The sequence below is a fragment of the Vicia villosa genome, linkage group LG4 (assembly GCF_029867415.1).
Source record: "Vicia villosa cultivar HV-30 ecotype Madison, WI linkage group LG4, Vvil1.0, whole genome shotgun sequence".
NCBI lineage: Eukaryota > Viridiplantae > Streptophyta > Magnoliopsida > Fabales > Fabaceae > Vicia > Vicia villosa.
This window is the reverse complement of record NC_081183.1, coordinates 21,118,559-21,129,207: the sequence shown is the minus strand read 5'-3', so window position 1 is coordinate 21,129,207 and position 10,649 is coordinate 21,118,559. Positions and strand designations below refer to the sequence as shown.

The 10,649-nt window shown below is 37.5% G+C and overlaps 1 protein-coding gene across 1 annotated transcript; it reads right to left on the bottom strand.

The window, feature by feature from the left end:
- Positions 1 to 416: 416 nt before the first annotated feature.
- LOC131596866 (uncharacterized) lies at positions 417 to 1,736 on the bottom strand. Its single transcript, XM_058869602.1, has 2 exons — positions 999 to 1,736; positions 417 to 794 (listed from the first exon to the last, which is right to left on the bottom strand). The coding sequence occupies exons 1-2, from the start codon at positions 1,734 to 1,736 to the stop codon at positions 417 to 419; spliced, it is 1,116 nt and encodes a 371-aa protein (XP_058725585.1).
- Between the last annotated feature and the right edge of the window lie 8,913 nt (positions 1,737 to 10,649).

Genomic DNA, 10,649 nt, shown 5'->3' with positions numbered 1-10,649 from the left:
ATCTGATTATACCCTGAGTAACCATCAAGGAAACAATAGAAATCATGCCCTGCTAACCTTTCCAACATTTGGTCAAGGAAGGGTAGCGGGAAGTGATCTTTTCTTGTCGCTAAATTCAATCTTCTGTAATCGATGCAAACTCTCCACCCTGTTACCGTCCGTGTGGGAATCAACTCATTTTTTTCATTCTTAATCACTGTCGTTCCTCCTTTCTTCGGTACCACATGAACCGGACTCACCCAAGCACTATCAGATATGGGGTAGATCATCCCTGCATCTAATAATTTCACAACTTCTTTTCTGACTACTTCTTTCATTGCTGGATTGAGCCGCCTTTGGGGTTGAACTACCGGTTTGTGATCATCCTCCATGAGAATTTTATGCATGCACACCGTAGGACTAATACCTTTTAAATCTTAAATAGACCATCCCATAGCACCTTTATGCTTTTTCAGCACTTCCACGAGCCTATTCTCTTGAAGACTTTCAAGGCGGGAACTTATGATCGTCGGACACCTACTTTCGGTGTCTAAAAAGACATACTTCAAGTTTTCCGGCAGTTGTTTCAATTCAGCCCCTTTCTTCGGTTCATCTTTCTTTTCCTCCACCAATGGTTGCCTAAGATCTTCCCATAGGTTTGGTCGAGAGCTTTTAAAGATTGGTGTTGCTTCCATCATGGCTACCACTTCGACCTCTTTTTCATCAACCGCGTCCTCCTCATCAAAAATTGATAAACTCAACACTTTGTTCAAAGGTAATTGTTGTGTTTCCAAGGACTTTTCATTTGCATATATCTGATCAATCACCTCAATGTGTTGACTAGTGGCAACATCATCTTTGTATTTCATGGTGTTTCGCACATCAATTTTCAACTCTTCATCATAAACCTTCAGAGTCATTGTGCCTTCTTCTATGTCTATCAAACATCTTCCGGTTTCTAAGAATGGTCTTCCCAAAATGATTGGGATTTCTTCATCTTCCGGCATCTCTAAAATAACAAAGTCCACCGGAAACACAAATTTGTCAATTTTAACAAGCACATCTTCTACTATCCCGTAGGGTCTCTTCACAGAATGGTCAGCAAATTGGAGTGTCATTCTTGTATCTTGCACTTTACCTATCCCCAATCTCTTGTAAATGGACAGCGGCATAAGACTCACACTTGCCCCCAAATCAATAAGGGCTTTCTTGAAAGATCTATCCCCAATGGTACAAGGAATAGTCACAAAACCTCGATCCTTCTTTTTCACCGGAATTTTCATACCCTGCAAAATAGCACTACAAGTTTCGGTTAGAATAATCGGATCATGATCGATGGTCCTTTTCTTGGATATAATATCCTTCATGAACTTGGCATAGGTAGACATTTGCTCCAACGCCTCTAGGAATGGGATATTCAATTCAAGTTTCTTGAACATCTCCAAGAATTTTTCAAAATTCTTCTCATGCTGCCCCTTCTTTTTATTTCTAGTGGGAAAAGGAAGTTTAACGGTCGGTTTTGGCTCAATAATCTTCCCTTTCGTCACCGGTTCTAATATCACCACATCTTCAGCTTCTACCTCATTTTCCTTTATTTCCACATCAACTTCAAGCAATGGCTCTTCTTCTTCAGCCTGTTCCTCCACAACTTCTTTGGCTTTACCACTTCTAGTGCTTATAGCACTCACATTAGTATGGTCTTTAGGATTTGTAACCGTGGCACTAGGTAGAGCACCCGATTGTTGAGGATTTGACATTTGTTGTGCAATTTGACTCATCTGAATTTCAAGATTCTTAATCGATGCACCGGTGTTTCGAAAATTACTTCTTGTTTCTTCTTGAAATTGGGAACTTTGAGCGGCCATCTTTTCAATGGCGATCTCCCAGTCTGCTTTTCTTGGTCCCTGTGGCTGAAATTGTTGTTGTTACTGCTGGTATGGCTGTTGATATGGTTGTTGCGGTGGGCGATATTGTTGTTGTTGTGGTAGACTTTGATATGGCACAGCTCCTTGTTTAGGAACATTCCCTTGTTGATCTTTCCAGGAGAAATTCGGATGTTTTTTCCATCCCGGATTGTAAGTGTTGGAGTAGGGATTGTTCTGCTTCAGAAAATTTATTTCTTCCACCTGTTGAGCTGTTGCCACACAATGCATGGCAAAATGAGGTCCTCCACAAATATCACAATTTACCGCTTGAGTTGGCTGAACTGGTTGAACCTGTGCTACAGTTTGCTTTTCCAGGGCCATTTGTTTCAGTCTTCGTTCAACTTCAGCCGCAATTTGGTCTTCCATCTTAACAACTTGGTTTGACAATTTTAAATCGACTAACCCTTCAGGCTGATTAACACTGCGGTCATATAACTCCAAGTGTTCATTTGCCGCGATAGCATCAATAATCTTCTTGATCTCCGTGGCTGTTTTGAAATTTGTTGAGCCACCTGCAGCTGTGTCAATAAGTTGCTTTGTCTTCAGTTTAAGACCATTCACAAAATTCTGCATTTGTTCAGTCACATCCATGTTATGAGTGGGACATGCCACCAACAACCGCTTGAACCTCTTATATGCATCTCCGAGTGATTCTCCTTCCTTCTGTTTAAAATTAACTATGTCATATCTTTTTCGAATATACACAGAAGCAGGGAAATACTCATTTAAAAATGTTGTCTCCATTTGTTGCCAAGTGGTGATACTTCCAGCAGGTAAAGAGTAAAACCACTCTTCAGCATCATCTGACAAAGTGAACGGAAACATCACTAGTTTCTTTGCCTCTTCAGAATGCCCCTCTATTTTTAACGACGTAGTCATGGTGAGAAACCTTTGTAAGTGCTTGTTGGCATCTTCATTAATTCTTCCAGAGAAAGGTTTCTTCTCAAGTTGTCGTATTGTTGCCGGGTGCAACTGAAAGTGGGCAACATCGACCGGTTGATTGACAATAGTCATCCGGCCAGCTGGTGAATTTGCTCCACCATAATCACCTAACAACCTTTCTACGGGAGCTGCCATAGGTTCAGCCTCCGAATCCGAATGCTCAGAATGAACAGAAAAATTATCCTCGTTATCAGATTCCGAAACTATTAGAATTTCTTCTATCGCTTCCAGTCTCTCTTGTCTTGCTTTTCGAAGTCTAGCTCGCAACGATCGTTCTGGCTCAGCATCAAAAAGAAAATCTGCTGAGGCCTTACCTCGCATAAAAAGATTAGACAATTATTAGTAGTTAGCAAATTAAATAACAGAAAATTTAAATTTTAGTTGCAAAGCAACAAAAATCCAATTGAATTATTATTAAACTTATATTTTGGCAGTCCCCGGCAACGGCGCCAAAAACTTGATAGGAAAATTAGCAAGTGTACTATTTTTCACCGATGTAGTTTTAAATAGGGGTTGATACCCAGTATCGAACTCGCGGACTGCGTAGGAAATACAAGTTTTACAATTATTCAATTGAACAAAATATCATTGGGTGTGGTTTTGGTTTGTTTGATTAAGTTAAAAAAAATACGATATTTAAAAGAAGTAATAAGTAAAAGTTGAATTGGCACAGATATGAGAAAATATGCTAAGGTAGATGTATGAACCGCCTTGTAATTCACGTAACCGCTATTTTACGAAAAAGTAGTCAATATGATTTAGTATCAATTCTTAATATTAATTTTCCCTAATTCTTTAGCGGAAAATCTATTTGGCAAATAAAATTCAGTTTTAATTCCTTAACAACTAAACCTTTTTACCAAGAACCTTTTAAAAAAAATACCTAGAATAGATGATCAATACCGGCAAATCCTTATTCCTAAGCAATTTGCCGGTAACGTTATTATACAAAAAGCGTTAAGGTGGTTTTTCCGACCTAACCTTAACCGTAAATCAACATAATATTTTCCAATAGAATGAAGCATGAGACACTTTGAAAATAAACTAAATTCATAGAAAACTTCAAATTCGTAAAGCAACGGTACTTAATTCATTACATAAAAGCGATTCAGGGACATCCCCTTAACATAAATAAGTTTAGCTACTCATAGTAATGAAGAAAAGAACAAAGGTAATTGTAAACATTACAAGAATTTAGGGATTGATTTGATCTCCAATTGCTATTGTTCTTGAAGATCCTCTCCAAACCCTTGTAAGCTCTTCTTTCTCTCTGTAATTTTCTATCTCCAATGATCCAAGATGCTCTCCAAACTCTCAAACTAGGACTAAGTAGTGTCAGGTTACATTCCATTCATGCAAAAAGTCGAAAACTCCCTTAATGAGACTTGGACTAATGAAACTGCTTAAAAATTCAATTTCTGGCCGCAACAGCTGACACGGCCGTGTCAAACGACACTGGCGCCCGTGTCAGCCACTGTTTTCTCCTTAAAAAACTCTGTTTTCATCTAACAGCTGACACGGCCGTGTCAAATGACACTGGCGCCCGTGTCAGCTCCCAGCAGCATTTTCTTCCTTTTTCAGCTGACATGGGTGTGTCAAACGACACTGGCGCCCGCGTCAGCTTCTTTCCTCGCAATTTTGGCTTTGTTTTCTTCTGTTCTCGTCCCATTTTTTCGGCGATTCTTCCTTACACCTGAAATAACCAATAACTACCAACAAAGTGATCAAAAGCAACTATTCTACTAAAATTTATCAAAAACAATTAGATTAGCAAAACATGAAAGAACTACTAAAAACAAAGAACAAAACATTCACTGTGTTACCGAAATGACCGATTTTTACCAAATAAATCGCGGAGTATAAGAGAAATTGGTGACCGATCAGTAAGCCTTCGTCCATCCAGCGTACGATCTCCTCCTCTCTCAATCCAACGCACGCGAACACGCAAGTGCATCATGCACCCTCCTCGCCTGTCACACAGGATCAAAAGTTATGTTTTTTAAATTTTTTTAATTTTTAATCTCTTATTTATTTAATTTATTATTAATATATGTATATATATATATATATATATATATATATATATATATATATATATATATATATATTATATGAAAAAATTTCCTTTTTCTATAAAATTGTCAAAACTTTTTTTTATCTTAAACTTTATTTTATTTTTATTTTCGATTATCGATTATTCGATTTAATTTTTATTAGTTTTAAAATTGTTTAAATTGTTTTAAATTAATAAATTAATTTTGAATAATCAATTAAAATTATATTTTGACATTCTAAAATCTATATTTTATTTTTTTCATCGATTTAATTAATTAGGTTGAAAAACCAATAATTAATTAAATCGATCATTTATATTTATTTAATTTACGCCCGAATCAGGCTTTGCGAGAATTTGCCATACACTAAAAAAATGTTTTTTTGCCCATTCCTTTTTCAGGGTAATTATCAGATGACTTCCGATTATGCGCCATGCCTTTTACAAAGCTAAGTCCTGGCTTTATTTTCCTTTAAATGTTTATTTGCATTATAAAATTATTATTAGGTTTAAAACCTTGAAAGTCAATGGACTCTTTTACACTCACGTATTTTGCCTATTTTTGCCCATTTTTCAGGGTTAACCTCGAGGCTACCTCCGATTACCAACCATATCAGATCAAAGCTAAGTCTCGATTCAACTTCGTTTATTTTGCCTTTAAGTTAATTTAATTATTCTTCCTTTTTATTTATTTTTTACCTTTTTGGCAAATGAACTGTCCATACACTCACCCTTTCATATTTGTTTTCTCTTTTCCCTAATATTTTAGGGTTATCCAACCGTCAAAGCTCAATAGTCGGTAACCCTAAAACCCTGATTTACTTTCTGTTATTATTACTTGTTTAGACCTATTGCATTATTGATCCGCTGGTTTCTTTTTCCCCTTCCCCATATTATTGCGTGGTTAGTAATTTAGGGAGTGTAACATTGAACTGAATTAGAGTCATTTAATTACAAGATAAATATCTGAATTAATCACGTGATTGTTGCACCCACGCACCTTTTATGGTACCCCTCTTGTTTCCTGTTGCCTGTTGCCTTGTGTTTTTTTGCAGAATAGCCGTTTCCCTCGAATACGAGGATACCTCAGCCATGTTGCCTCGACTAATGCAAAGATCATAAGTCCCTAATGATGCTGCCTTCGATACACTAAATATGATCTCGTCCCTCGGAAGTTGCCTACGAAGGGCTGAGGTATCCTCGGTTGCCTAAACGAAAGGCTATTCTGATCCTTTCCTTAGACTACCTGCCCCTCTATGGCATGGGACAGTCTTATGGAGAATGATAATTCGATGACCCGTAAACATCCAAACGAAAGACTTCCTGCCCTCTTATGGTATGGATAGACCCTTTCACCCTGAAAGGCTAAAGAACATTTTTCATCTAATTAGGTAATTGCCCCTAATTGCTTTGCTCTGGCTTAAAATTCTTTTTCTACATTTTTTCATAAACCTTCAATATGGCTACGCTCATTTACGAGCTAAATTCCGTATTCTCTTCTTCTACATTTCTTTCAAACGAGCAAAGCAATTAAGAGCCCATGGATAACCATGGATGCAAAGGGTGCCTTACACCTTCCCTTTGCATATTTTACCTGCCGAACCTTGTTTCTTTAAAAAAGGGTTTTTTCTGTTCTTTTAGCCTTTCTGATATTTGGATAAAATAAAAGTCGGTGGCGACTCTTGCTTACCGCGATATTTCAATAAAGTCAGTTCACCGTATTATAGGAGCTGGTTGACAGATTGACTTTGATTAACCAAGTAAAATGAGGTGAATTAAGAATTGACGAGAATGGCATAATGAGATTTGGCGACCGCGTTTGTGTTCCTGATGTTGCCGAACTGAGGAAGAGTATTTTGGAAGAAGGACATCGTAGCGGATTGAGTATTCACCCCGGTGCTACTAAGATGTACCATGATTTGAAGAAGTTATTCTGGTGGTCTGGAATGAAAAAGGAAATAGCGGAATTTGTTTATTCTTGTTTGACTTGCCAGAAGTCAAAGATCGAACATCAGAAGCCGTATGGAGCTATGCAGCCTTTGTTTATTCCTGAGTGGAAGTGGGATAGTATATCCATGGACTTTGTTTCTGGGTTGCCAAGAACAACTAAGAACTATGAAGCCATTTGGGTTATTGTAGATAGACTGACGAAGTCAGCTCACTTCGTACCGATGAGAATGGATTATTCTATGGAAAGGTTGGCAGAGTTGTACATTGAGAAAATAGTGAGTCTACATGGTATTCCTTCGAGTATCGTATCAGATAGAGATCCAAGATTTACATCTAGATTATGGGAAGGGTTGCAGAAGGCCTTGGGTACTATGTTAAGGTTGAGTTCTGCTTATCATCCGCAGACTGATGGTCAAACTGAAAGGACGATTCAATCCTTGGAGGATCTATTGCGTGCCTGTGTATTGGAAAAAGGTGGTGCATGGGATAGTTATTTTCCGTTGATTGAATTTACTTACAACAATAGCTACCATTCGAGTATTGGTATGGCTCCATTTGAAGCTTTGTATGGTAGGAGGTGTAGGACACTGTTGTGTTGGTATGAATCTGGTGAAAGTGGAGTGATTGGACCAGAGATTGTTCAAGAGACGACAGAAAAGATCAAGATGATTCAGGAGAAGATGAAAGCTTCTCAGAGTAACTGCTACGACGGGTATTGGTCGAGCACTAAAGTCAAGGAAGTTGACGCCGCGTTTTATTGGTCCGTTTCAGATTACGGAAAGAGTAGGAGAGGTGGCTTATCGTATTGCTTTACCAACAACACTTGCAAACCTACATGACGTATTCCATGTGTCTCAATTGAGGAAATACATTGCGGATCCGTCTCATGTAATCCAAGTGGATGACGTGCAAGTGAGAGACAATTTGACAGTCGAGGCCTTGCCTATGAGGATTGAAGACCGAAAGATAAAGCAACTGCGTGGTAAAAAAATAGCTTTGGTCCGAGTGGCTTGGGGAGGAGCAGCAGGTGGGAATGTTACGTGGGAGCTGGAGAGTCAGATGAAGGACTCCTATCTCTAATTATTCGTTTGAGGTATGTTTTTGAGGACGAAAACTCTTTTTGTGGGGGAGAGTTGTAACACCCCATAAATTCTTATTTATTAATTTAATTAAGTTTTAATTAAATTATTGGAATTAATATTTTATTGGGAATTATTTGGAAAATGATGGAATATTGGTTATTGGGCTCAGTGTGGTAGTTAGCAGAAGGGGGGTGTTAACTATGTAAGCCTATTAAAACAATTTCTATTTTTTTTCATAAAAATAAAGCAAATTGGGAAAAGAGAAGGTTAGAGGCAAAAGAGCAGAAGTCTGAGGAACTGAGAAGTACGTGGAAAGGAGAAGAACCAAAGAGGAAGAGAACCTTTGAAGATTCAACTATGAGGTAAGGGGGGATTCTTCGGGTTAATAATCCTTATGCGGTTACGGGTAGTAGGATTGATTAGGATTGTCGTTTAGTTTAATCGAACGTGTCGAGTTTGGGAATTTTGTTAGGTTTTGACGAATCTTTATAGTCTTGCATGATTTTGATGATAACTATGATATATGTTGTTAATTAATGTTTAAAACTTGTTTGAGTTGTGTTATAATGTGTAAATTAGAGTTGTTTGTATGTAATATTGTTTGGGGACGAATTGGTGAAGTGGAAAAAAGTGCTTTTGCTGTCAAGAACTATGAATTTCTGTTGCAGGTACGTAGGAACCGGTTCCCGTGTAGGAGGAACCGGGTTCCCATTATAAAAACAGAGGCGTGGGAATTCTGGGTTGCTGGGAACCGGTTCCTAGATAGGGACAACCCGGTTCCCCATAGTTAAAATCAGAGACGAGTCTTGGGGCGCAGTCAGGAACCAGTTCCTGTGTGGGAGGAACCGGGTTCCACTGTGTGTTTTTGAAAAATTATTTTTATTTTAAAAACCCATAACTTTTGATCCGAGTATCTGATTTACGTGCCGTTTTGGGCGTTGCGAAGCTAATTAGATGTGTTATTTAATAAAGTGATAAAATGGGCAGTGGCCGACATTATTTTTACTTATTCGATTTAATTGTTGATGAATTGAAATATGGCATATGTATATATGCTTGTATATATGACTATTGAGGCATGTATTTGTGTTGGGGATTATTGATGATTTATGAATATTAATATGCTGTTAATGTTGATATTTTGTTGTGGTGTACGTATGTAAATGATGGAATGATGCTTGGACATGTACATACTTGTTTGTGACGATATTGGTGAGACGAAATGTGAAGATGTTAAACATCGGATCGGTGATAATATAAGTATGTGATATGTGTGCATTCATTCATAAATCATTTACATTGGACCCGTTGATGAGTGGATCATTGGTGGCTAATTCCTATTGTCCGGAGATTAGTAAGCAGTCATCGTGTGCCCATGTAGGGTGTGAGCGATGAGGTTAGTCGTGTGCCCATGTGGGGTGTAAGTGACTTGAAGAGAAGTATCGCAGAGAGAAGTCCTATGAATGTGATTCACGAATTTTGGTACCACATGCATTAGTGTCACTCCATTCATGTGCATAATAACGTGATATAACTAAATGATTGTATAATGTGATGTGTAATACATGTGAACTAGTACTTGTTTGGTTGTAGTAGATCTGAATACATGTATGATTGGATGAAGGATAGTTGCTATGATATTTTATTACTTATGACTGTATAATGCTTATTAATTCGAATGAAACTCACCCTTACTTTGATGATTTCAGATTAAGGAGTAGCGGCATCTGATTGGGTGAGGATAGCACGTAGGCTAATCCGTATTTCGTGTCGAGTCATGCTCTGATTTGTAACACTGGGATCGATAGACTTAGAGTTACTTGTGATACACTGTTTTGCCATTATTGGTTTATGTACCATTGATTTTATTGGAGATGTTTGATAACGCTGTTGAATGAATTTTTCGCTGTGCTGAACATATGTTTTGATAATTTTGGATTATTCCTAATAAAGCATGACAAACGACTTGGGGTTTTATTTATTTTATTAATTGTAACATCCTTGTTGTATAATTACTCTGATCTTTATTATATTTTCTGCGGGGGTTTAGAAGGGTGTTACAATAAGCATATTTGTGTTGAACAAGATGTGCTGAAGACATTTCGTGTTGAATATTTGGGGATGAAATCAGGAATACACTTTTGAGATTCGGTTTAGAAACTAGGGTTTATGCAAAAACAAGAGAGAGAGAGAGAGAGAGAGAGAGAGATGAACGAAAGAGACAATGAATGAAGAGAGAGAATGTAAAGAGATGAAATGTTATGCAAAAGAGATTATATATGTACGGATTTGAAATGAAATGCAATATGTTTCTGAATGAACAGGATTACAGAAAAACATAGAATCAAATGCATTTAATGATGAATGACGTTAGGAGAGATAACGTAATATTTGAAATGATTTGCACAGTTACCTAGGGCGGCGTCTCCTCAACTGCACGCGTACTTGTCCAAATAGAGTGAACACAAGTTCAACATCTGGAAAGCTGGTGACAGTTGTTTTACTTTAAAAGAGATTCTGAATCAACTTAGATAATGAAGCGTTAGTAATAACAGAATCAGAACTTCTCATTGATCAATATCAGAACTTCTTATAAGAAAATAAAATCATTTCAGAACTAATCCATACGTCAGAACTTCTCATCTTCTCATTCTGGGCATAGATCCATACTGATATTCTTCAGAATGAACTTAAACCTATCTTCAGCAAGGGGTTTTG

What these genes read in the sequence shown, in the direction of transcription:
- LOC131596866 (XM_058869602.1), bottom strand. Translation starts at nt 1,736, where the DNA reads ATGTCAAATCCTCAACAATCGGGTGCTCTACCTAGTGCCACGGTTACA. An exon ending in TTGTGTTTCCGGTGGACTTT is followed by an intron (nt 795 to 998) that starts GTTATTTTAGAG and finishes GTGATTGATCAG; the next exon opens with ATATATGCAAATGAAAAGTC.